At 36.0% G+C, this 25,761-nt stretch overlaps 1 protein-coding gene across 4 annotated transcripts in view; it reads right to left on the minus strand.

Annotated features, from left to right (window-relative positions):
- grid2 (glutamate receptor, ionotropic, delta 2) overlaps positions 1–25,761 on the minus strand; it is a 547,500-nt gene that overhangs the window by 81,147 nt on the left and 440,592 nt on the right. For all 4 annotated transcript variants that reach the window (XM_053504059.1, XM_053504056.1, XM_053504058.1 and 1 more), the window contains exons 12-13: positions 8,412–8,550; positions 1,878–2,073 (exon numbers count right to left, since the gene is read on the minus strand). In XM_053504059.1, the coding sequence (XP_053360034.1) occupies positions 1,878–2,073; positions 8,412–8,550 (335 nt within the window). The remainder of the gene's footprint in view (positions 1–1,877; positions 2,074–8,411; positions 8,551–25,761) is intronic.

Below are 25,761 nucleotides of genomic sequence, written 5' to 3' on the forward strand. Positions count from 1 at the left end.
AAAGGACACTTATTCCAGTCAGTTTCAAGGTCAAAAACAGAGCTAAAAAGCTTCTGAGGATAATGAGGGAAGAACAGTGGTGGAAAAAAAGAGACATATACATTCATAGATCTACAAAGACATTGAGCTACCATATAAAATGTATCAAAACACCGGTGAGTAGAGCCTTAATGAGCAATTAAATCTATCCGATCCTCATGTAATTGGATAAAGGTGATATACGTAAGATGTCATGCCCTATTGCCATTTATGTTCACCATGCAAGTTGAGCACAATTATAAAAATACAAAATCTTGGAAGGAAACAACAACAAAGCATTAGACTGCAATATACAGTAATGGAATGTAATTATGCATTTATCAGGCATTTCTCTTTTTTTATTTAAAATCTTACAAACAACACTAAGCCACATAAGCTATTTTTTATTTATTTAAAAAAACATTATATAAATAAGTATGGCATTTTTTTATTTTGCTAAAAAAGTTTAAGTTTAAAATAAACTGTGTAAATTGTAGGTTGTCATGAATTCCTCCTCTTGCCAAGCAAGGTTCTTACTGTATGTTTTGTTTGATTTCCCTCCAGGTGCTTTGTGTTTACACTGACATATGCATTTTTTTCCCAGTCCTTTCTCACGATTTTGGGAGGTTTCCGATTACAGTATATTTGTCTTTTTGAAACTAGTTTTTTTTCTACCTTCATATTTATGTCTCATCAATGTTACTGTGCATTTCTGAATTGTTCTCTTCCCCTAGTTTTTACTTACTGTAGGTTATTGGTTTTGTATTTAGTGCGTCCAAGACAATCTGGGATTTATGATGAAATTTTTCATAACAAAGGGACGCCTAATCCTTGATAATCGATTGGCAACTTGTGATTGTCTGTAGGAAATGTACACACAATCATTCATGAACACCACTTGCACAATACAGGAATTCAGCTGGGAAATATCGCCATATCCTCCGTACAGTCCTGACCTTGCTCCAAGCCATTTCCACATTTTGGATGTAAACCAGGCTGTCCGTTTATGGCTCTGGCATACTGAGAAAACTTTTTACCTTGATGGTATCCAAGCCATAGAGAAATGCTGGGATCATTTACATTATTATAGCATGGATTATATAGAGGAATAAAGGTAGTTTTGTTCTCATAACCATGTTTTGTTATTATGCAAAAGTCCCATGGTGACTTAGACGCCTCTCATATTTCAATTTAGACTTAATGTATATTTGTTTTTTCACTTCTGAATATGGATTGTTTTCATTGTTGCCATTTTCCTGTGAGTTGATCTCTGCTTATCATAATGACCATGATTACTAGAGTTTCCTTATTGACGGAAATGCTGATTTTATCTACTTGCATTCTGCCTAATCTACTACATTCATATTATGGGCACATCTACACTGTAAATGCTGATGCTTAAAACAACAACAACAACAACAACACTGTTTTTAGTAAAACAAATAAAATAATTAAATTATGTATTTGGTCAGACTGTATTGGTTACCAGTTATGCAGTTTTGAACAAATAACAAATCTGATTATTATATTTTTTTTGACAAAAACTACCTTGCCATTTGAACTTTTTTAACGAATATTGTTGAGTTTTCCCAAACACTGTTAATGTTATGTTGTATATATTAGTTTAATGTTGCTTTATGATGATGAAGTCACAACTCAACAGAAAAAAGAATATTTAGTATCTGAGCTGATGATGTTATATTAACAGACAGAATTCTGGACGTTTACTGCCATTGTTGGGGGGAACAAATCAGCACGATTACTCACTACTGTGGCCCTTATACCTGTTTTAATAGTATAAATAACATCCTGTATAAATATCATTTTGATGTGCCTGATTTTGTTATGTCCTACCGCACCTTGCGAATACCCTCCTTTGAATCCTCCACGTTATTATCAGCTCCCCCTGACTGGTTGATCATCCTCCACATCTGTGAGTACATTGGATCTCGCTCAAAAGGGTTCATGCCTTTACTGCGCAGCTGGTCGTACACGGCAGAGTCCAGCACAGTGCCGTATGGCAGCTCCGTTTGCTTCGACAGGTCCTGGAGTGACCTGTTGTAAGAACAAAAACATCACGGTGAGTGCTCAGGTACTGTATATCATGAGCCAACTCTAAATATGAATAAGAAGTAGGTTAAACCTGCTATCAGAAAAGCTGTTGAGCCCACAGACACACTATGTGCAGTAATTAATATTTGAGGTATTGAAACTTAATATAGAGAAAGCGCCATCTGTACCTTTAAGGGAAAAAAAAAGCTTTGCTAATTGAAATATTAAAGTTTCACACATACCATATAGTCATATTTTCTTGTTTAAAATAATACTTAGCAACTAATTATATCACTTGTCTTTTGCCCACAATTAAACAAACATAAATTTTTAAGGCTCTTGTAAATATTTTAAATAAAATCTTTAAAGGGCAAGTGATTGCTTTCATTAGACCTTTGAGAGAAGGTCAGTTAGAAGCATATTAAAATAGTTTGGTACTTTACAGACTACTGCACTTAGCTGAGCTAGCATTTGATTTATTAAATATTATAACATTAGACAGCTGTCATCTTTTGAAAATCTTCTAGTACTTAACTTTTAGTACTAAACTTAAAAGTGGTATTTTAAAATGTTCATATTATATTGCTTAAAAATTATACCTAAATCTTAATTAACAGGAAATTATTCTACCCTTTGGCAATAGTTTAATATTTGATATTATTAACTACTATCGTTTTCACTCTTATAGAGAATTTCCATTAAACACTGCAATACAATTAAAGTCACTTGACAGCTATGCAGATGCTTATCATACCTTTAAGTATAATCCCAAGCATTTTGACAACAACTCAGACTCGGGATTCTACAGTACAATTAACTACAGAATTCCTGTCACCTGATCAAAATATAATATTGATGATGTGATTAGAGATGTTGTGTTTAAAGATTAACATTTTTTTGCTTTCAGAATTATCCATTAAATTGCTGAAGTGCTTTGCATTGGAGACACACAAAGCACCAAGCCTCACCCTGTTATCTCTAAAGAGGTTTGAGAGACTTGTAGATGATGTTGGACTAATTTTTCACACAGCAAATTTCCAGATTCTTCATGCTCTTATGTTTATGCACGTGGATGCACTACTTCAGTTAACAGCTAAGCTGAGATGAAAATTAGAGGATCATTACACAATGATTTCCTTTTGTTGTGTCAGTGTTGATTTGGAGCTTATTAATTAATTTTCCAAGCTAAAATGTCCTGGTTATTTAATGATAGACCAAATGCTGCACAACAGCTCAAAGAATCAATGAAAAATAATAATACACACACAGTATATAGTCAAACCTTGAATTGTGAGCATAATTCGTTCCGGACTTGCATATCAAAATATTTATATATCAAACAGATTTCTCCCATAAGATATAATGAAAACTCAGACGATTCGTTCCACAACCCAAAATATTCATGTAAATTAATTAATACAAAGTATAAAATAAAAATAAAACCAATAAACCTGCACTTTACCAGTACATCCCGACAGAGCAGTGTTTTCGTTAGTGTTTCCATTAATTCCGTTTCTGACTTCCTTCGCTCTGCCTTTCGTCTTACACAACAGCTCTCTGTATGACAACTTTCATACTGCTGATATCTGATATACGACTTTTTTCAACACTGCTCTGTCAGAAAACTTCTTTAACAAGGGACCTCTCTAATGACACTTGGGTGCACACACACTAACGGAATCAATGCTGCAACATAAAAATAAAAAAAATCTACCTGCACTTTATCTTTGAAAAGAATCTCAACTGACTTTCAAACACAAACACACCACACACACACACACACACACACACACTCAAATGCGCGCACACACACACACAGTCTAATCAAAACACGATTCTGTCGCGATTCTTTTCCAAAGGTAAAGTGGTAATTTTACTGTTTGCAGTCTGTTGCAGGCATGTATCTGTGCCACTTGAGGTACAAAGGTTTTAATTAAGATATTAATCCTTACATGTCTGTCTTAAACATACTATATTATACAGATATACATGTACTGTAACTCATTTACAACTAAACCATCCTTATTCAAACCACTCCCTGGAGAAACGTCAGAAGTAATCCACATAAAAGTCATTTGGACATGTTCCCCTAGAATGAACATTAGACTTTGGTTTCAAAAGAGCCACTAAGGAATATTCTTTAGCTGCTGTTTCTTTCTCTCTTAAGACTAGAATGAGCAAAAATCACCAAATGGAGGCACTTTGCTATAGAAGCTATTTGGCTGAACAATGTAAATGAGATTCTCTTTCTTAGGATTTGAGAAGACGTCTTGCTTTTGTTACTCAGCAGGCAAATCTGGAACATTCTGCTGCAAGTCATTCAGCACAGTGCAATCAGCACAACTGAGGCACGTTAAACTCCATCACACTTATAAAACAGACTCCTAATAAAAGTGAAAAAGAAACTTCAAAAAAGAAAAAAGAAAAATCTTTCTCAAGCCAGACCTCAAATTCAAATTCAAATGAAACAGAAGTACAATCAAATAGCCGTCTAAATGTAAAATATATTATTTTAAATAGGTTTCTACCGATCACTAAAAAACAAACATCCTAATTTGAAGCCTCTGAAATACTCAACAGAATTTCTTTAACAAGACTGTTAACATGGAAAAACAAATATGCTTTATAGGGACACACATCAGACCTCTGCAAAGAAACGTTATATAAATTTAGATCTATTTAAAGCCTGAAAATAACTAGAAATTTAAGCATGGCTTATACTGCTGGGGAAAAGACGGAGGCTTTTGTCACCAGCCAAGCTGTGAATCATGGAGTGGCAGCATCATAACGTGGGGGGGTTTACTCGAAAAGGCATGGGTGGAACTTCAGAACATAGATGGCTTCATGAAGAATGTCCACAAACCTGAGTGAATTACACTAGGAGGAATGGCCAAAATGTGCGCACTTAAACTTTTGACCCATTGAAAATCCGATATAGTAAGTAAAGCTGAAATAAATATTTCTTGGCTGCTATTTTGAAATTACCTTAAATGGGAGTAAATAAGATGTCCCAACTGGCTTAAAGCTGGAAATGTAGGGTATAGTTATATTACATTTTTTTCAAGTTGGACTGTCTTTAGCTTATGTGGACTGTACATAGCATTATGGATTCAACTTTTTGAGATGAATCATTTAAAGTAAGAAGCAGTATTCAATCCATTACCACTGTCTAAAATGTATATTTTGGCTTATAAAGACAAAAAAACTTAATAAATAAATAAATTAATTAAAATAATTATAGGCTAAAAATATTATTATATTAAATACTTAAATATGGCAATTTAAATGTAATTACATTGACATTGCTAATCTTAAGAATAGAATTCAATATAAAAATTTGAAATTAACTTAACTAAGTAAGCTGTAAATGTAGCAAATGAGCCCTTGTCCAGCTTATAATTTATCCATGCATATGATTTCCCACACAGTGTATACTTGGCTGGGCAGCCCAGGTATATTGACGGCCTCCCATGTGTATTTGCCAACCCTTTGTAAAAATCTGTCTGAGAGAACAATGCCGTGAGAGCAGGGTAATGTCCACTACTAATGAATCAATCATGGATGGTAAAAAGAATAGGAAGGGTGTACTGACAGTTGTGTTTATCACAGTAAACTGCTCTTCTTAAACTCAGAAAGAGTAATAAAACTTAAGCAGCACAAATTGAAAACAAAAAAACAAAAACAAAAAACTAAATGAAAGTCCTGCCAGTGTGTGTCAACTGGGGGGCTTCAGACATCCCACTGTGCATTTAGGTTTTGTGATATGTCATATAGAACCAAAGTTATCATGCAAAAAAATTTTTTAAATGCTCTGTTTTTAACGGGTCGCCTATCATCAGATCATATGTATTTATTGTTTGTTGTATGTACAGTAATAGACTACTTTTGTGCTGCCAAGTAATGCCGGTCTGTTCCACTAGCTACGAACGCAAGTATATTTCAGACATGTGAGAAGCATTGCCATAGACACACTTTCTTTATAGAACAAGGAATAAACAACATTGGCATTAATTTTTTGAGCATAATAAATACATAGCAAAAATAACACATTAGAAATATGATAGCTTTTATCCCACAGCTATATAACTACTGAATAACCTTGGTTTAGTATGTCCTACAAACACACACACACACAAACACAAACACACACACACACACACACACACACACACACACACACACACACACACACACACACACACACATCCACATCCATAATAGGATGTACTGGATCAAGTGTTATTTTAAGTGCTGCCAAAAAATTGGGGTGGAAACAGTCTTTTTATACAAGACATTTTTGCAGTGATTAATGTAATATAACGTAATAACTAGAATTATTTAAGCAGCAGTATAAGGCTGATATGCAGTATACTGTACACCCATGCTTTTTAATGCTTACCATCTTCTTATTTAAGAATCATTATATTAGTCTTTATCTATATATTTTTTTCCATTTATTTTTAAAAGGTGCTTTACTTTTATATGGCAATGAAAAAAAATCTGTTTCTTTTCCTGCATTTGCTATCCCACAGATTTTATCATACACCTCAAGTAACATCTTAATCATTTGCCAAAGCAGAGCAATTTTCAGGCATAAATATTGATGAATCTATTTAAGTTAACAGCTTATATTGGCAAATCTGAATACAGCCCTTGGAGCCTATCTAGCTGGTAATCGAACTCTAGTCACAACACAAAACTATCTAATTATGAGATCTAAGAGACTCCCCCGCCCCTTCAGAAGCATTTCAATGCATCCTGGCAGGCATGGCTCATCTCTCAACTTTTAAACACAACAGACCCATGGGTGTGGAGTTTAGGCTGTAATTAAGACTGTAATGACCCCATCACTGTCTACACATTAACAGATAATGCATTTAAATTTATGGAAATCCTAATTAGCTGAATAGAAGTAGAAGAACCAAGTGATCTAAGCACTGCCTTATTAATGACAATCTAATGTAAGTGAAAATAAACAAAGTAAAGGAAAATATGCTGTTTTCATTTCCCTATTCGCCCTCCTCATACTTAGGCATTTAGAAATGTGTAAAATATTGTACAAACACAATTTACTCTTTTCACTGCCAGGCATTGTGGAATATGATTAGTCTAATAACTGTGCTAGATTAGGGACTCTAACGTGAGAAAAAAGAACAAGTAGATCCCTAGAGTTACGTATGCACAATTATATGTACTTATGTGACACAGTGTATGCTTATGTGTTTGTCCCCCAGCTCCTCTCCTGCCTCCATGTGACTTACCTGTGCATAGATGTATTTAATCAACCATAAATCATTAATCTAATTTCTAATTGCCCAAAAATGAAAATATTTTCTCAGAACACAACACACATAAGTCATACCATTAACACCACATAACATCAACATATTAACATTGATTATTAATAATATACTAGAAAACAGGTGACAGAATCATAGGCACTCAAGAAAAGGCTAGCCTGTCTCATCCTATCCTACAGAAAAATGGCAGCACAAATCACTAATAAAGTCAATGCTGGCCACAAGAGACAGGCACCAGGACACCCAGTGCACCACAGTCCACCATGCATTGGGACCAGCATGCAAAGAGCCCATGGCTGCTGACCTAGCCTCCAAATTCCCTACATCCCAATCTGATCGAGCACCCACAGGATGCACCGGACAAACAAATCCTGATCCATGAAGGCCTCACTCCGCAATCCAAAGAAACCAGTGGATTTGCTGCTAGATGGCACAAGAGACCCTACACAATAGTGCTCATAATGTTTTGCGTTGTAATCTTAGGGCTGATTGTTGTACAGTTCTACTTAAACCCACTATACTGTATAATACAAAAGCATACTTTGATTTTCATAAAGCACAAAGTGACAAAAAGGGGTGTCTTAGTCTCAACACACAGCCTACCAGTAAACCATGCCTACCTGCTTTATTTGTGTTTGTGTGGCACTGTGTGCAGTTGTTGTCATTTCTTGGGAGTGATGGATACAGTTTATTTTGGCTTCTCCTCACTTCAGGAGAACAAAGAACGTTACACAAGGTGCGATTTTCTTGATCCTACTTGTCTTATTCATCTCAAACGTAATACATCATGTGGCAGTACAGTCTACCATCTGGATTCAGTGCAATTGTATCTGCTACACAGAATGATTTCTTTTCCCCAGTTTAGGAGACAAGGGGCGAATTGATATAAGTTTGCTCAAGCCCAGATAATAGTATTGGCTAGAAATTGAGCTGAGAGAGAAAACAATTCTGATATAATTTTCCCCTAATACAAAAATGCACCGAAGGTCTCAAAGGTACGTGCAGGGCTGAGTTAATAGACACATTATTGCAGACGCTTACTGGATGGAATTTTCAATGCGGGAGATGGTGAGGAAAGCTGCCAGATTAGCCGTGTAGGAAGAAATGACGATTAAAGCAAAGAGCCACCAAACACCCATCATCAACCTTGTGGCCAGAGTGGTGTATGGCACTTCACCACCTACAGAGAGAGAGAGAGAGAGAGAGAGAGAGAGTCAATTTCTTGATGATATACTGAAAAAGAGCAAGGCAAGACATTTGATTTGCATGTATATATCCTATATATGTGACAATGTCATTTCCCCCAAACTTAGTTCTAAGCAATAACAGTCTTTAATCAAATATGAATATTTCAAAGACATTTAATTTTCTTCAATAGTTGCTTTTGACAAAATTGGGGCAAATAACAAGAGAAACAGAATAAAGAACACTTTAGTAAAATATTACCTGACACAAAATACACATATAAAGCCTTTATATGAATAAAAAGACACATAACATTTGCATATATAGTGTGTATCTTTCTCAGTAAATGTAACATATTGATTTAATTGTAAGAAAAATTCACCCTGTAATTTGTAAAATATTAGTTTCCTGTTATATTTCCTGAGTTTTGAAGAGCACCACATTCACAGTTTCACATAACATATGAATACCGAAGTCTTATTCAGACTACAGGCAAATACGATTTGTTTCACAAATCTGATCTTTGGGACTGACTGTCCACACTGTTATTTGAAAGTGATAAGATGAGATTTGGCTCTGTTCATACTGGCAGCCCAAATCCAACAGGCTGTCAATCTATCTGCATTGCTTGCTGTGCTAATGATGCCAAGTCCTTCTGAATACCCTTTCTGGCATGCAGTGAGATATTCCCCTCACATATTGCCCTGTTTCTGTACATTCCCTCTAGCTTTGCCTGTACTGATGCGTCCCCTCAAAGTGCTGTCAGACATTTCACTTCGTCCTCTGTCCAGGGACGGTTGTTCTCCATTTCCATCTCCATTTCTTCCATCGTCTTCCTGCTCATGTTTCGACCATGGATCCATGCCGTGTGTCTGAGTGAATGGACAGTTTGAAATCCAATTTGAAAGGGTACAGTAGAGGATCCAGACTGACACATGACACATTCCATCTGTGGAATCTGTCGTGAATCTGCTTTCAAACCACAACTCTGCATGTTTTAAATAAGATTTCTCTTATACTACTCAAGCTGTCTAACATATTATTTAATTGTAATTTTTGTGTGGTTAATATTTGAACTTTGCAGTGTTTGTATTTGATTTATTTTATTATTCTAAAAACATAATTACAATATCAATTATTGCATAGTCACACTGATATCAGTTCTTCACATGTAACGTTAGCATCTAGAAATCTAGAGTTTATGTGAACAATCAAATATGTTTATGCAGAAAAGCTTATTGATCTTATCTGACAGCCTCCTTCTGTACTGTGGGAGACAGAAGCCACACAGGATAGAGCAGTAATTTTTCAGTTATGGCAATGTCTAAGGTTAAATATTTGAGCAAATTATTCTTGTGACTCACAGAGATCATTTTAGCTTTCTGTGTACCATTCACTTCCCTTAGCTAAAGCACAATAAGATATGTTACATCATCTCTGTCTACTGAGGTCATCACAGATTAGCTGCCTACTAGAGAAAGATCTCCTGCTGACATGCACTCAAACAGTCTACTTAACACATCATAATGTTAGCAAGAATGTAATCAAGACACATTTCTGTGCCCATTAGCTGCAATTTACTCTGGAGTAAATCTCTTTTTAAATTCACTTATTTATGACTTAGCCATGGATTGAGGAGGTTTAAGGTTCTTCTTTAAAGGTTTTTTTTTTCTTTTTTACTTATCTGATGCTTTGGCACTAAATTAAAGTTTTCTGACTTTTAATTTGAATAACTGTCAGGAGGTCCCTCTGAAGGTCTGCCAGTGTTTTCTCACACACACATAAAAACTGCAGCAATTTTTCATAAGCTGACTGACATTCTCTTTAGGATGATATTAAAAACCTTGGCCTCATCAGTCAGACTTGGGTTATTGCATATGTAAAAGTGTCAGAGCTATATCAGAACAAAGGGGGTGGAAAACAACCTGTTATAGCTCACTATATCAAAGATCCATGTTTACTTTTAACACCTTATCCAAGAAAAAGTTTAAAATGCCCACTGCATTGCAGTGAATTATCTAAAAGGAGGATTTGCAGAAAAGATGTGTAAAGAGCGAATATGAGACTTTATCAGTGGTGAATATTGCTACAACTGGTCCAGAAAGAAAGCTGATTGCAGCCCTTTTTTTTTCTAAATACAGGATGTTGATCTTTAGAAAAATGACCCAGCCAGTGATGTAGCTTTTATCTGGGAGACTTATGACTGAGATTCAAAGCCATCCCGCTATGCACATCAAAATCAGCAGGCAGCATTTCCAGCAGGTTCCTCACTCCCGGTTCTTTTATTCAGTAGGAGACCAGACGTGATATACTTCACTCAGCCCCTCACAGTATGCAAGCATTTACCAGGAGAGGGGCCTCTGACAAAGACTTCTTTAGTCAGATGAACTCTTTTGTGATTGCTCATATTTGAAGATTAGTTAGAGAACCTAGAGAAACCTAAATCTGCAGATAAAGATGCTTAAAATTCAGCAACAATCTGCTACAGAAAACACTTACAGTCTCAAGAAATTACTCCAGCTTTGATGAGTTTACGTAACAAGTCTTAATCAATCTTCTTACTGAATCTAAGTGAAAATACCAATGGAATTTCATGTACAGCTAAGCTATATTCCCCTTCAGAGTAATGATATGCAGAAATTCACAAAGAAACTTTATAAAGAACCATGTTAAAGGTGAGCTGATGGGGCACGCTGATGCATGCTCATCTTGAGAAGCTGAGGTTACCCATCATCTAAAGGTCAAGAACTCCTTCAGAGCACAATAGATTTATTTTTTAAACATTTTTTATATTGGATTTACAAGATAAGAAATTGTCCTCAGTAAATAATTCTGAATCAGTATAGGCAAACTGAGGGAGATCAGAAAAAAAAATTACCAGAGTTAGAGGTAAAGACTGCTGTAGTTCAGAAGAAATTGCAGAAATTAAAATGTGGTCAGCGATTAAAGAAGGATGTAGCATCTTTCAGTACACGTTTCCTTTACCTATATACTTTTCTATCCTTTGGTAAGGGAAAAATGTAAGTATCTTAAGTTTTTTTATTTTTTTTATTTAATATTATTATTTGGAGATTGACATTTGTGTGATTTAGCAGTTATGTCGCGGGTTTCATGATACTACTGTGCTGTAGTTCCTGATTAGCAGCGTTTATTTAATGTATGATATCCCCTCCCACCTTTTTTTCAAGTGCAGTATTTGATGAAGCAATGTTTCCCATCACATTCTATTTTTCTGGCATGATGCCAGTTCTTGAAGGTTCGTTGTGTGAGTTGAGTGTGCCTGAACACATGAATGTATGTGTTCAAGCACATACATTGTGTAAGTGCCTGAAATGTGCATGTGACTGAAATTTATTCAAGCCATCAAGCCTCACCCATTAGGAGACTAGCCGGCATCTAATTCTATTCATTTGCATACAGTTTACTAGTCAGCTTTACCTCTAAGACCCCTTTTTTATATGCTGCCACCCTGGAGCTCTCAGCCTTATAAATAATCTAAATAGAAATAAATAAACACTCGGGTGTGCCTCCGAACATTTTTCTTTAGCTTTCCGTTTGCTGGATGGGAATGTAGCAAGCTTCAGGCATGCATGAGGAAGGCGGGGGTGGGGGGTGTTAGGAGGGGATGAGACAGGGTAATGGAAGATGGGATATATGGGAACAAAAAAAGTGACTGCAGTCTGTATCATCTGTGAACACAATCCAGCCTTGGGCTCTAATCATTTTCATGGCTAAGCCTGTACATCGAAGAAATAAATCTCTCTACCACTAAAGCTCAAACACTGAGCAAGAACAAACACATATTTCATGCAATTATGTCCATTTGAAGTGCAATAACAATTATGAATGTTTGACATGAATGAACACCTTACCATCTGGTGGCAGGCCTGTGCTGAGGAATGCTGCTGACTGAGGTATATTTTATAAAATGCTCATCTGATCTTTGTGATGTGTTTTAGAAAGGTCAAATTCCTAGCTTGCCTGGCTTGATATACACAGGAAGAATGACAGGAACATTATGCATGAGCCTTTTTTCTTTGTACAAAGTCCAGGAAGCTAGATTGTTGTCGCCTCTTTCATCAGTGAATGTGCATTTCTGCTAGGGACGGCAATCACCAGGCGCTATCCCAGATGATATCATTTTGATACCTGGGTGCTGATTAAATTTCTATTCATAGACATATAGATTTTATACAATTCTAAACAAACATACAGTACCAAATAATTTGTTCCTACCACACAGGATGCTGTGTTGTGTAAATAGTTTAGAATTTGCCACATTGCAGGTTTTCCCGAGGAATGGCAACATTTTGCCCCCGCAATAAAAATGATAAAAATCCCCTCATGTCCCATGCACTACTTTTTGTGAGACTCAGATAACACTGAACCAACTAAGCCCATGTCACAGTAAGCGAGGTGATACAGCTTCTTCTCATTAGAATGAATGCGACATTCCTTCACACTCCCTCAGAACACTCGCCAAAGGCAATTCCAGTTCACTCTGAACACATATGCATATTCATGCAGGCTTGACAAAGACAGACCTCATCCCTGTGACGAGATCTATAGAATGGCGCACAGCAGCACTTGACACATTAGACAATTGAAACATACCAGGCTAAAAGTATTATCTTTGTGCTGTTCCCTTGTCATGATGTGATGCACACTGACATCTTGCTCCTATCAAAACATCCAGAGGGTGCAGAAGTAAAAAGAATATGTTTTAAGGAGGAGTGGAGACTTTGTTCAACACAGTTTTTACCATCCTGACAAGAGGCAGAATATTACAAAGAGAGCCAATTAGATTGAAATTCATGGTCCACAGTGAATACTTTTTCATCTGGATATTTGAAGAAATTCATGTGGGTCATCTTCAAGAGGGATAATGTTCATATTTTACATACATAAGTGGTCCAAATCATTCCCATTTTTTAAGGTTTTCTACAGAGATTATGGTTGTAATTGGAATATGAACTTCTCAAAGAGTTTCCCAAGCCACCAGCTCTAGTTCTGTCTCAACTTTTAGTCATGCTAATGTAGAGTTTCCAGAGAGATGACAATCAAAGTCTTTGAAATTCACAACTCAATGCGTTTGAGATATTTATGTTTCATTTATTCTGCACAGCTTCATCAGCAAGCATGTAATGTCATATTTTATGTATTTTTTGATTAACTCCATTGCAGTTTTGTACATATTTATAGGTCAAATGGATAAAGAATTATACAGTATTGTAGGTTAGGTTAGGCAGTTAGGTTGGTAGATCTTTTTTTTATTACATTAATATCCTATAAATCTGAGTCAAAATTGTATCTACAGTAAAGGTTAGTGATGGTTAACAGAAAATGGCCCATGTGCTGCAAACTCTCTTTTTTTGATATACAGGTCTGTAGCCACACACGGTAAGTTCTGCTAGTCAGATAGGCTCTGAACCATGCAATCCTTGAGACAGATGCATCCATTTACCCTGTTGATTTCCTTGCACTGCTGGCTAGATAGTCTTGAATGCAACGAAAAAGTATGTACATTTACAGTAATCCTTACACATCATATACAGCAGATTCATGAAACATATACACTAATATGAACTGATATGAAAACAGCAGACAATAATGAATCAATAATTGGACCGGCCTCTTATTCATCTTTGCAACATGAGAGGAAAGTACCAAGGCCTGCAAATTATGCCTGCTAGTTAGGTGTTTGAAATGCAGTAGCTAGAACAGTGTACACAGTGTGGTTTGGTTGGTGCATACCATCAGGACTGACACTAACATTTTGCAGTCCTGTGGACGGTTTAGTGTTTTAAGGGACTTGGGCTAAGCTAGCAGTTGAAATAATCACAGAGGCAAAAAGAGATCTGTCTAAAAGGTAGATGTGGTCATCTGGAATTGAGGGTGTGACTTTTTGAGACAATGAGCAATACCCATGGATAGCTTACCACTCAGTTTACCCACCATTATTGTTCTAAAAGCAAAGGGGTTTTTAGGTTATTTGTAACATGTCATGCCTCCTCCAATTCTGCAATGCCAACATGCTGCTAGAAAGCACGAAATGAGGCAGCTTTACAACGATTTAGTGTGTGGGTGAACTACCAAAGGCGAGCTTAGGTATCTCAGTATATAGCTTTACAGCGTGATCACTGTGTAAAAGTGACAAGAGGTTGTGATTGTTGTTGCTTTGGTGTTCTGTGTTCCATAATCCATGCCATTCTTGGAGCACACACAAGTTTATCATTTTGTTTATTCCTAGCAGAACTGAGTGTACTGTGTTAAAAGCACTGAACAAGTATGACTACACTTAATCCACACCATTTGTATCATATAAATCACTGAATCATACACCCTGATGGGGGGGTTACAGACAAAATGCATGGGGCCCGATGATGGATTACCCAAGGGTCTTAACTCAAACAAAGTCATTATAAAAGGAGATGTACAGTATGTGCTATCACTTTGTGATTACTGAGGCATGCAAGTTGTCCATTCTTTGCTGTTGGGACAAACAACAATGCTTTCCACAGTACAGTAAAGGACCTATTTCCAGGCCATCATTATTGGAGGGATGGTATAGCAGGGAAGCTGTAAAGCAGGCAGAGAGAATGTGATTGTGTGGAAAGATGATGAAAGGCTGTTGAAAGTTGGGACGCATGAGGACAGACTAACTAAATTATCTTCCTTATACCACTACAAAAATAATATTCTTCTGAAGTATCATTCTCATATAAAGGAGGCATTACTTTTTCTTTTCACCTGCTTACCCTCCTTCCTATCATCCTGCTTAAAGCCTCTTTTATTCATAAGAACCGTAAAATCACAGGTTATCCATGGTTTGTTGTTAGGAAACAGTATTCATATTTCCATGGTGGGAATCAGGGGTGTATAAATTGCTATCCTGGGTGCCAGAAACAAGCAGTTCTTTGACAGTAGCCTAGTGGATAAGCAAGTTCAATAAGCTGTTATTATAACACTGGCATTTTGTATGCATCTGCCACTAGGTGGTAGAGGCATTATATTTTCATTATATCCACTCATCTGTCTGTGATGTCTGAAATGTGCAGTAGTGTGATATCTCAAGCATAAGTGGTTGAAAGTTTATTAAAAAAAAATTGTATGGATTTATTATTGTAACTATTAAATCAATTGATTGGGTTTTAACCCATTTTGCACAGTTTATCCAATAACCAGAGAAAGATAATATTTTATTTGATCGGTTTAACTAAATGCAAATTGGGTCATTGTTTACTCGGTGGTGCATACAACCTCAGGAGCTGTGCACAACTTGGATGTAAATAACATTCATGTAAATTAATGAATAAATGCAGAATTCCTATTCAGCTTGCATTTAAACAATGCTTTAAATAAAAAGGAAGATTAAGAAAACTCAAATAATAATAATAATAATGTTAATAATGACCATATTTTTAAGACATTAATTGTTACTGTTTTAGTACTGGTAATTAAACCTCAAGAGACTGGGCTGCACGTTAGATCTCTTCCTTATCATGTGGCCTCGGAAATAAATCTTTACATTTTAGGTATTGGTGTTTTGATATCACAGTCTAACACTATCTAGATTTTATTTACAGATTTCTCCAATGTACCTGTCCAAGACTCCATGGCCTCCCAGTCCTTTTCATTACAGGTTGATTAAATTTACATTTACATTTACATTTAGGCATTTGGCAGACGCTCTTATCCAGAGCGACTTACATTTTTTTTTTTTTTCTCATTACACATCTGAGCAGTTGAGGGTTAAGGGCCTTGCTCAAGGGCCCAACAGTGGCAACTTGGTGGTTGTGGGGTTTGAACCTGGGATCTTCTGAACCGTAGTCCATTGCCTTAACCACTGAGCTACCCCTGGCCTTGTTGAGCATTTACAAGTTAAAGTAATTTCTGTAGTATAAGATCCAACTTAACTTACATAGAGATAGCATAAAAAATACTGTAGGCAGAATAGTGGATTAGATTAATTTATCCCCTCAAAAAAGTGCAAGCAGATCTTTTCATCCGGAGCATGGCAACAAATCAACTTTCAAATTAAAGTTATACAGAAAAACATAAAAAAAAACCCATAAATTTCTTTACTGATCCCCTTTTTTCTTTTTTTGATCTCCTAAGCAACATAATGCAGTCTCCACCATTTTCAATACAAATGTCTGATTCAGCAGATCCTTTCTGACTCTTGTTGCTGGTTTGTTTCTCATTTTGAATTTCACAATCAATATATTTTGAGCAACTGTAATAATGAGGAAAAAATATGTTCCTTTTCCCAGCTCAGAGGACATGTTTTGTATTGCTTGTGATAGAAATGAGTTGGATGACTTTATATGTATCAGCTATAACAAAACATTATGCTCAGTATTGTGTAGGTTCCCCTTGTGCCACAAGGGTAGCTCTGATGTATGGCATCTTGTTTTTCTGGTGCATCCCATGGGTGCTCAATCAGATTGGAATCTAGGGAAATTGGCAGACGCATGACCAGTCTTGGCCCCATGGTGCACTGGGTGTTCTGATCATGGCCAGTATTGCCTTTTTTCACTGATTTGTGCTGCACTTTAGTACCACACTTTTAGTACTAAAAATATTTGAATACTAAATGTATTGATATATATGTTGCGGAGGCCTAGAGTCTATTTTGGGAGGCTTAGGGCACCAGGCGAGTACACCCTGGACAGAGTGCCAATCCATAGCTGGGCACACACATACACTCACTCACTCACTCATTCACACTTTATGGGCAATTTGGGAATGCCAATTAGCCATAACTGCAGGTCTTTAAACTGTGGGAGGAAACCCACCAAACATGGGGAGAACATGCAAACCCCATGCACACAGAGATGGGAATCGAGCCTGGCCCTTGAAGGTGCAAGGCGACAGTGATAACCACTACATGACTGTGCTGCCTATTATAATATTATCACCGTTATATAAATATACTGTATATCATACTACTTTTCTTTTCCTGATGTGTGTATAATTGTTTTGGCCAAATCTGTACAGGTGCATCTCAATGAATTAGAAGGATTAAACTTATATATTATAGATATTTATTACACATAGACTGAAATATTTCAAGTGTTTATTTCTTTTAATTTTAATGATTATGACTTACAGCTAATAAAGCTCCAAACTCAGTATCTCAGAAAATGTAAATATTATGAAAAAGTGTTAAACACTGGAGACTCATTGTGACTCTAATCAGCTAATTAACTTAAAACACCTGCAACGGTTCCCGGAGCCTTTAAATAGTCTCTCAGTCTGGTTCAGTAGACTATACAGTCATGGGAAAGACTGCTGACTTGAAAAGCCATACATGATAGTCTATTAAAAGCCAAGAATGACTAATTCTTGGTTGGAATGAAAGTCTTTATAATCACCGGCTCTTTCTGGATCCAGTCTGACGCCCCTATTCTATATAATAAACTTCCCCTTTCTTTTTCTTGCAAATCTTAGCTCAGCAGCCTACTGTAAGTTTCTTCTTGTGAAACTTTAAAAAGTAGCCAAAAAATATCAGTCTTGGTATATGATGTCTTAAAGGATATGAAGACACTCAGAACTTAGCACAGAGCAATCTGTTCCAGCATCTGTTGTTGATGCTTAGGCTATTTTTTCCCTCTGTGTTATTGCAGATGATAAAACCATTAAACTATATGTCTACCTCTAAAGGTTTTTTGTTGATGTTTGGAAGCATTTACTGATGTTATTAGAGCCAGCAATGCTTATATGTTATCTCACTAATCATGTAACTAGTCAGCTTACCACGCTGTCTTTGGTTGATGCTAATCTAAGTATTAACTGTACAAGTCGCTAAGAGCTTGATGATGCACTGAATATTAACTGAATTGGCTCACAAGAACAGTATAATATAAGAGCACATAATGTTATTACATTAGTTTAAAAGGTGTTTTGTCATTGGCTTGGCTCATATAGGTGACATTTCATTTAAAATCCTGGCACAACAATTGCTACCTTTTTCCCCAACTTCACGCATGCAGTCCTAGACAATAAGAAATGCAGAGTCTGAGCCTAATGTGTGCATTAGTAATTTACAGTATGTTGTGTGTGATTCATGAGGTGTTAGTAAGTCAATTATCAAGCCAATAAACTTTGGCTCAGTGCAACTGTTTCCATTAGCAATGACGTGAAACAGGGGTACACACAATACTGTATTAGTGCTCTCTCCAGAATGATGGACCACAACCATGTTACTGCTTAGTACCCAACAAAGATACCTAACCCTAACCATGCACGTACAGCAGAGATACTAAGGACTTTTGTAGTACCTTAAATAGAACGTAGGAGCACATTTTGCTTCTTTGTGTATTTCAAGCTCTCATGGTTAGCAGGGACTCCGAAGCTGTTACAAAGTAAGTTTGGTTTTCTGATAAAGAGCCAAACAACAACTTTGTTCTGACTTCATCATCACTTTGGCTCACTGCAGTTACAACACACTTGGCTCAAGTTGCTTTTTCAACAGTCTGTTAATATTTGATCCAAGCCTTGTCACTTGTCAGTTTCTCTTGTTTTATTTTTTCCCACTTGGTCATGACTCTATTAACAAAATAAATGCCATGACAAGTGAATTAATTACAAAAATAGCCTCATTTTAAGGTTTCATTGTCTGATTATTTTATTGTGACATGACATTTAAGCATCCTCAGTAAGGCAGTTTATATTGCCAGCATTAAATGAACTATAAACCAACAGGCCAAGGTTACTGCAAGTAGTTCTAGCTCTGCACAGTCAATAAGTAACAAATTAAGCATGTATAATGCACAGTCCTCCAGTTATTATTGAAGAAAAAGGCAATCTTTTGGCACAGGATGTTTCCACTTGGTTATTTAGAGTTGTCAGACCTTGCACCCCAAAGCAGAAGTATTAATTTTAGTGTTATAACGTTTGCTTAACATTTGTATATACAATATTAATAAATGTGACAAGGTGAATAGAACTTCTATTGAAATGTTGATATTAACATTTCAATATTATTATTAAGTACATGCAGCTAATAGTAGAATTTACAAATTCAGCAGGTTATTGTTTATTAATAAAAGCCCTCAGAATGGCCGATCAAATTTAAACAGCACATGTAGTAATTCGTAGTCGTGCATAAATGTGCACAAGTTACAACCATCCCCCCACTTATATAAATCATGAGAAATAACACTAAATATTTAAAATCTGTGAGCCTTTCTGTGTACAGTATGTTTCCATGCCACTTGAAGTTCTGTAGCATTCAGAAGAGAAATGCATTTAAATAATTAAATCAGCATATGGCAGAACTGACACACAGACACACAAATATGCTGATAGTGCACCCTGACAATTACATGACAATTATTCACTGAGCAATTGTTGAAGCTATTAATCTCACCACATATGACCAGATTGCTGATTATCGATTGCACCTTTTTGATAAAACTGATTGTTATTGTGTCAAGGAGAGGAAATCATTTGTTTTTACTGATCTTCTCAATTTTTTTTTGGTTGCTACAGTATGACTATTTATGCTTCTTGACAAAGCCGTCATAAGAATGACATTTGAGTTGACTGACGTTATTTGACTGTCGGGAAACATGGTGTCATAAACCTAAATGCAATTTTTACACTTCTGTCAAAAGATATCAACTATGATTTTATGCCTTTGATAATAGAACAGCAATGACTCAAAGAGATGAAAATATGAAAGTCAACTGCTGTTTATCCTTTCCCTGAAAAGATGAAAACATTTTACTTCAAAAATGTTTCATGCTATAGGTTCTCATGGACAGTTCCTTCACATTAGGATGTCAGGATCACAACAGCACAGTTTACTTCAGGGGCGGACTGGGACCAAAAAGTGGCCCTGGACACATCATAATACATTGGCTCATTAATGTAGAGATAAATTTTGAACACCAGTTACTAGTATAAAAATATAACAGTACAGAAATCAATGCTATTTAAACATATCAATTAAAGTATCACAGAACATATATTGGTCCAAATCAGTAAAACAAAAAAACAAAGGTAAGAACATTAAGACAAACAACATATAAATCTATGAAGACAATATTTTAAAAAGAATGGCAATAAAACTGAACGGGTAAGCTAAAATAAAATCAGTAGCAGCATTAGCTCACTCTATTAAACTTGTTACTTATTTTAATTATTATGGTAGTCAATATTAGTTTGAAATAATGCTGAGAAATGTTATTTTGAATAAATATTGACTACCATAATAATTTCTACCACGAGTTAATGCTGCTACTGATTTTATTCCATCTTACCTGTTCAGTTTGATTCACATTCGTTTCATTTGGCTCTGGTGGATCAGGGGAGAGGTGTTGGTCATCATCATCACAAGTGTTTAGGTGAAATTCCACCCATACAAGTGTGACAAATATGCAAAGAAAAAAATCAAAAAGGGACAAATACTTTTTCATGGCACTGCACATGTAGTCAGATTGTTCCACTGGGATGAAACTGTGCCAGGTGGAGTTACAGCACTTTCAAAATCATACTGACTTTACACTGATCTGAATAACTTTGAATGATGAATGCTTTTTAACACCCTTGTGATTCAATAAGGGACAATGCAAAGGATATTTTTCAACAGCCTGGAAATGATACAGTACATTTTGGCAGTATTGTCTTGTATTTTTTGAAATAAATAAATAAATAATAATAAAAAAAAATCACAATACTGCCAAAATGTCTCATTTTGCTGTCAAACTGTTTATAAGCCTCCTGGGTTTCTGTGAGACTACTGAAAATATTGTCTTTATACATAGTTTTATATGTTGTTTGTCTTATTGTTCTTTCCTTTGTGTCTTTGTTTTACAAATATGATGATATATATACTTTAAGTTTTTGTATTGTGTTATATTTTTATACTAGTATGTGGTTAGAAATATTGATTTAGACTTTAATGAGCCAATGTACAGTATTAGGATGTGGGATGTGGTGGGCTACTGGATCCAGCCTCGCTGTCCCTGACCGTAATGTTAGAGCCGTCAGAGCCTGCGGAACTGTAACTTTCCTTTACGCCAAAGCCATAATCTGTTCATTTGAGGAATTTCACAGCATTTACCTCTTTTAAGGTAACTTTAAGCTTCACCTTTTCATTCATGGAAATTATTGTTAGTTTGCTCAGAAAAATTTGCTGCATCGAGAAAGGATCAATATCTCTCCCTCTGTAAATTAAAAGTGAAGGGGTCAGGGGGGGTGGGGTACATGTTTCGGAACACGGATGTAATAGACCAAAAGAGATGCAATATTATGGCTTCCATCATTTTTTATATATTTGCGTACCGACTGGGCCGGCCCACATTGGCCAGTGGCCCACTGGGAAAACTTCCGGTGCTCCAGATTGCCATTGGTTTACTTCTAATTCAGCTCCTCGGCACATTATAGAGCTTTTCACTTCAAGCTCAGTAAATCTACTTGGTTCAAAAGTATAGATCACTGCAGACAAATCAGTTTTACTCCTTGTCTTCATCGTCTATACTGCTTATCCTAATACAAGGTCGTGGGGCCTGCAGCCTATCCCAGGAGACTTTGGACATGAGGCAGGGTACAACCTGGACAAGGTGCCAATCCATTGCAAGATTCACACACATACTACAGGCAAGTATTTGGGAACGCCATATAGCCTAATGTATTTAAACTGTGGGAAAAAACCAAAGTACTTGGAGGAAACCCACAAAGCGCCGGGACAACATCCACACATAGACCCAGGGTAGGAAGCGAACCCTCGACCCTGGAGGTGCAAAGCGACAGTGATAAACACTATTACGACACTGACTTCCAATCTACTTTCTAAAATTCTGTTTAAAAGGGTACCACTTTACACAAACATTAATGGGTTAATATAATTATTTTACATCTTCTACACACACTGTGCATAATTAATGCACATGATTAATTAGAGCGTGAAGGTGGAGTTAAGGCAGCATTGTTTGTTTGTTTGTTTATTTTATTTGTTCTTAGTTCAAAATCTCATCGGCATGAAATGGCAGTTAATTGAGGAAACAGCGAGCTCTGAACAGAGCGCTGAGTTTGGTGAGTGAGATATGTGTCTAGCTTTGCTTTGTGGGTTCTGTGTGATTTACCAAATACCAGGGAAAGTCCAATATTGAGGCTGTCTTATTATCACTTTTATAGAACCATTTCTGTGTGAAAGAGGCTTATGTGGCTCATTGTAGATTGGGACATACCAGACTGATCACTTATCTCTTCTTCAAATCTGCCAGTAATACGAAAACCTACCACAGACGAAATGGCATGACAAACAGAATCAACTTATGAGCCAGATTTTATCCTCAATAATAAAATAAAAAAAAACTCAAAAGGTCACAAAAATTTCAGTTCCTCCTAAGCACTGCATGTAATATAAATTCTTCCATTTACCACATGCACACACCAGCCCATCCAACTTTTATACAGTCGCATATTGTCTTAATTAAACAGCTAGTTTAATTTGTCTTATAATGAACATGTGGTGACCTATTCTCATTATTTATTTATTCATTATAAATATCTGTAATTCACTTATGACAAATGACTGCTTAAAATATCATATTTGTGTGCTTGCCCCCATGATCTTTATATTAACAGCAGTTCAGTAATTATATGATTTGATCAATTAAAGTTTGCATTGGTTAGTTTTCTTATGCAGAAATTTACAGATCAATTAAAGTTTGCATTGGTTAGTTTTCTTATGCAGAAATTTACACACAATCACGAGCATGAGTAGGATTAAGTTTAAATAAAAAACTTTTCTAGAAAGAAAGAGGAGATTTGATCTTTTGCCAAAGACACTCGAGAGGTATTAATAGAGGCAGGTGGGGTGATGAGACATGAACGACATGTGACCCTATCCTCTGCTTTTTAAAAAATTCTGTTTATGCTACATCGCAGAGCAGCATAACACACTCAGAAGAAAGCACTAAATGATGCATTAATGTGCAAGGAAGAAAGTAATGTCATAGAGCATATCCAAGAACATAGCCAGGTAGCTACTTGGATGAGTAGAACAGAGTAGAAACCAAAGTAGAACAAGATGTCAAATCAATGCAAAGAAGTCCAGTTGACATGACTACTCCCAGGCCTCAGAATAAATAAATTAAAAAAAAAAAAAAAAAAAAAAAAAAAAAAATAAGTAGGTAGAATAAATCCTTTTATCCTTAAGGTTGCAGGGACCACAGATATTTAAAAAAATGCAGTTTTCCCAATTTTCCCCCTTTTTTACATCCTGCTGTTGTGTAGATAAAATAGCAGTAGATTTCTCACAATATGTGTACAATATGCTCATGATTTTCCTTGCCAGTATGTCTTTGGAATCATTTTATATGATCTCTTGTGACATACAACTTGATGACAAGGAGACAAGACAACATAGAGGGAAGCATAACAAATTGGCTGCTATTAGAGATTGTTTGGGACAGATGTTGAACAGTTGCCCCTGCTTTATAGTCCAGGCCTCATTGTTACTGATGATGAATGTCCTAGCACTAAAAAGCCTCAGCAATTTTCAGGGATCTAGATGCATTGATAAGATCTTGCACCAGGGTTTGGCTGTGATGTAGGGCGAATGCTTTTCTGCTGTGCCTCCTGGGAACCCCAGGCTTGTGTGGTTTTAAATGGTTCATTAGTGTAATAACACCATGGAACCATTAGGTTATTATGCAAGAGAATGTAACACTAGGCAGTTTTTCACTGTTGATCTTAGGCAGACAAAATTTGTACAATATCATCTGTTTTTTATTTTAATTGGATTGTCTGGTGCCAAGCAATCTATATTTAGTTGATAATAGATAAACAATTTGCTCAATCTAGACTGCCCAGTTTATACTTTAGCTCTGGATATTTATAGCATCAGCTCATCCCTAGTCCTATGAAAATTTCAAATTCACATAGACTATGGTAAATTTATGACATGGTGTTAAAAAATATAAACATGATTTGACATATTAAGTATCCGTTGATAAGCTGGATTAAGTCTATAAATAGTTTGTAAAGCATCTAAAGCAGACAATCCTAATAAAGTGCTAGTGATTTATGCAATGATGTTTTATTGTGTTCTGAAGCCACAGTGTAGATAACCTTCATATAAAGAGTTACCGACCATTCTACGTCTGTTGAGACACTGATCAATGTGGCATGACGCCAGTTGTGAAACTGTCTGACTCAATGATTATATGACTATCATCAGTTCTAGATAATACTGCACACACAGTACAAAGCTCTGCACATAAAAGGATGTCCTGTTTTACATGTGATGACTGTTGGGAATAGGCTGTTATTTTCTGCAGTGAGTGGCCTACTGATTAACCCTGTGATTTATAAAGATGTCAATACTGTATTGTTGCTTTATCACAAAGAACATTAAAACAAATAAAACAAATTGTCATAGTAGTCTTACATGCTATAGCCTTGTTATGTGAAGGAACACAATTATTTTAAAGAAAACAAAAATCAACTAAATATTTTCAGCTTCTTGTGAGCCTGCATTGCAAATATGAAATGAACAGAAATGGCATAACTGAACCAGCAGTTAATTGAATTTAAGTGGGCCATAACTATGTTAAGTGCTCGTAGGCAGGCCACTAATTAAGTGCTACCCAGGAGAATATGAGAACATGTGAGTGAGTCATTAAAACATAATAACCAAAATGCAATATGTAAGGATAATGCCTTTTGGATGGTCCAATTCTTATCATCAACTGATTACACAACTGATTTAACTGCCAGTTATGATATTATATTGGCAAGGGTGACATTAATCTAATCCTTAAGTAAATGTCATTGTTGTCTGAACAACTATTTTACAGAAATAAAGTTGTATATTAAAAAGTTGATTATTAATTAATGTAATACAATATCTACTGTATGTACCAGATTATTTTTAAAAAGCACATATTTGTCTATTTAAAGGGAATTTATGATAAATTGACTTTTTATCAATTTGTAGACATTCAGATAGGTCCCCAGTGTTCATGAACAACAAAAAAAAAAAAAAAACATTCCCTGGTTTTGCCCCTGGGCCAGCATTTTGATTGGGCCAGCGTTTAAACAAGGTCATTAGGTTTTCCTCCCAATGTGACATCATATAATAAGATACCCTCCCTTTCAGCTCTGCTGTTCTCTGGTATGTCGTGACTCAGCAGTAGCTCATTTACTTAGACACCTGAATGGTGCCTGGACTAGGAATTAAATAAAGGGA

The sequence above is a fragment of the Clarias gariepinus genome, chromosome 9 (assembly GCF_024256425.1).
Source record: "Clarias gariepinus isolate MV-2021 ecotype Netherlands chromosome 9, CGAR_prim_01v2, whole genome shotgun sequence".
Classification (NCBI taxonomy): domain Eukaryota; kingdom Metazoa; phylum Chordata; class Actinopteri; order Siluriformes; family Clariidae; genus Clarias; species Clarias gariepinus.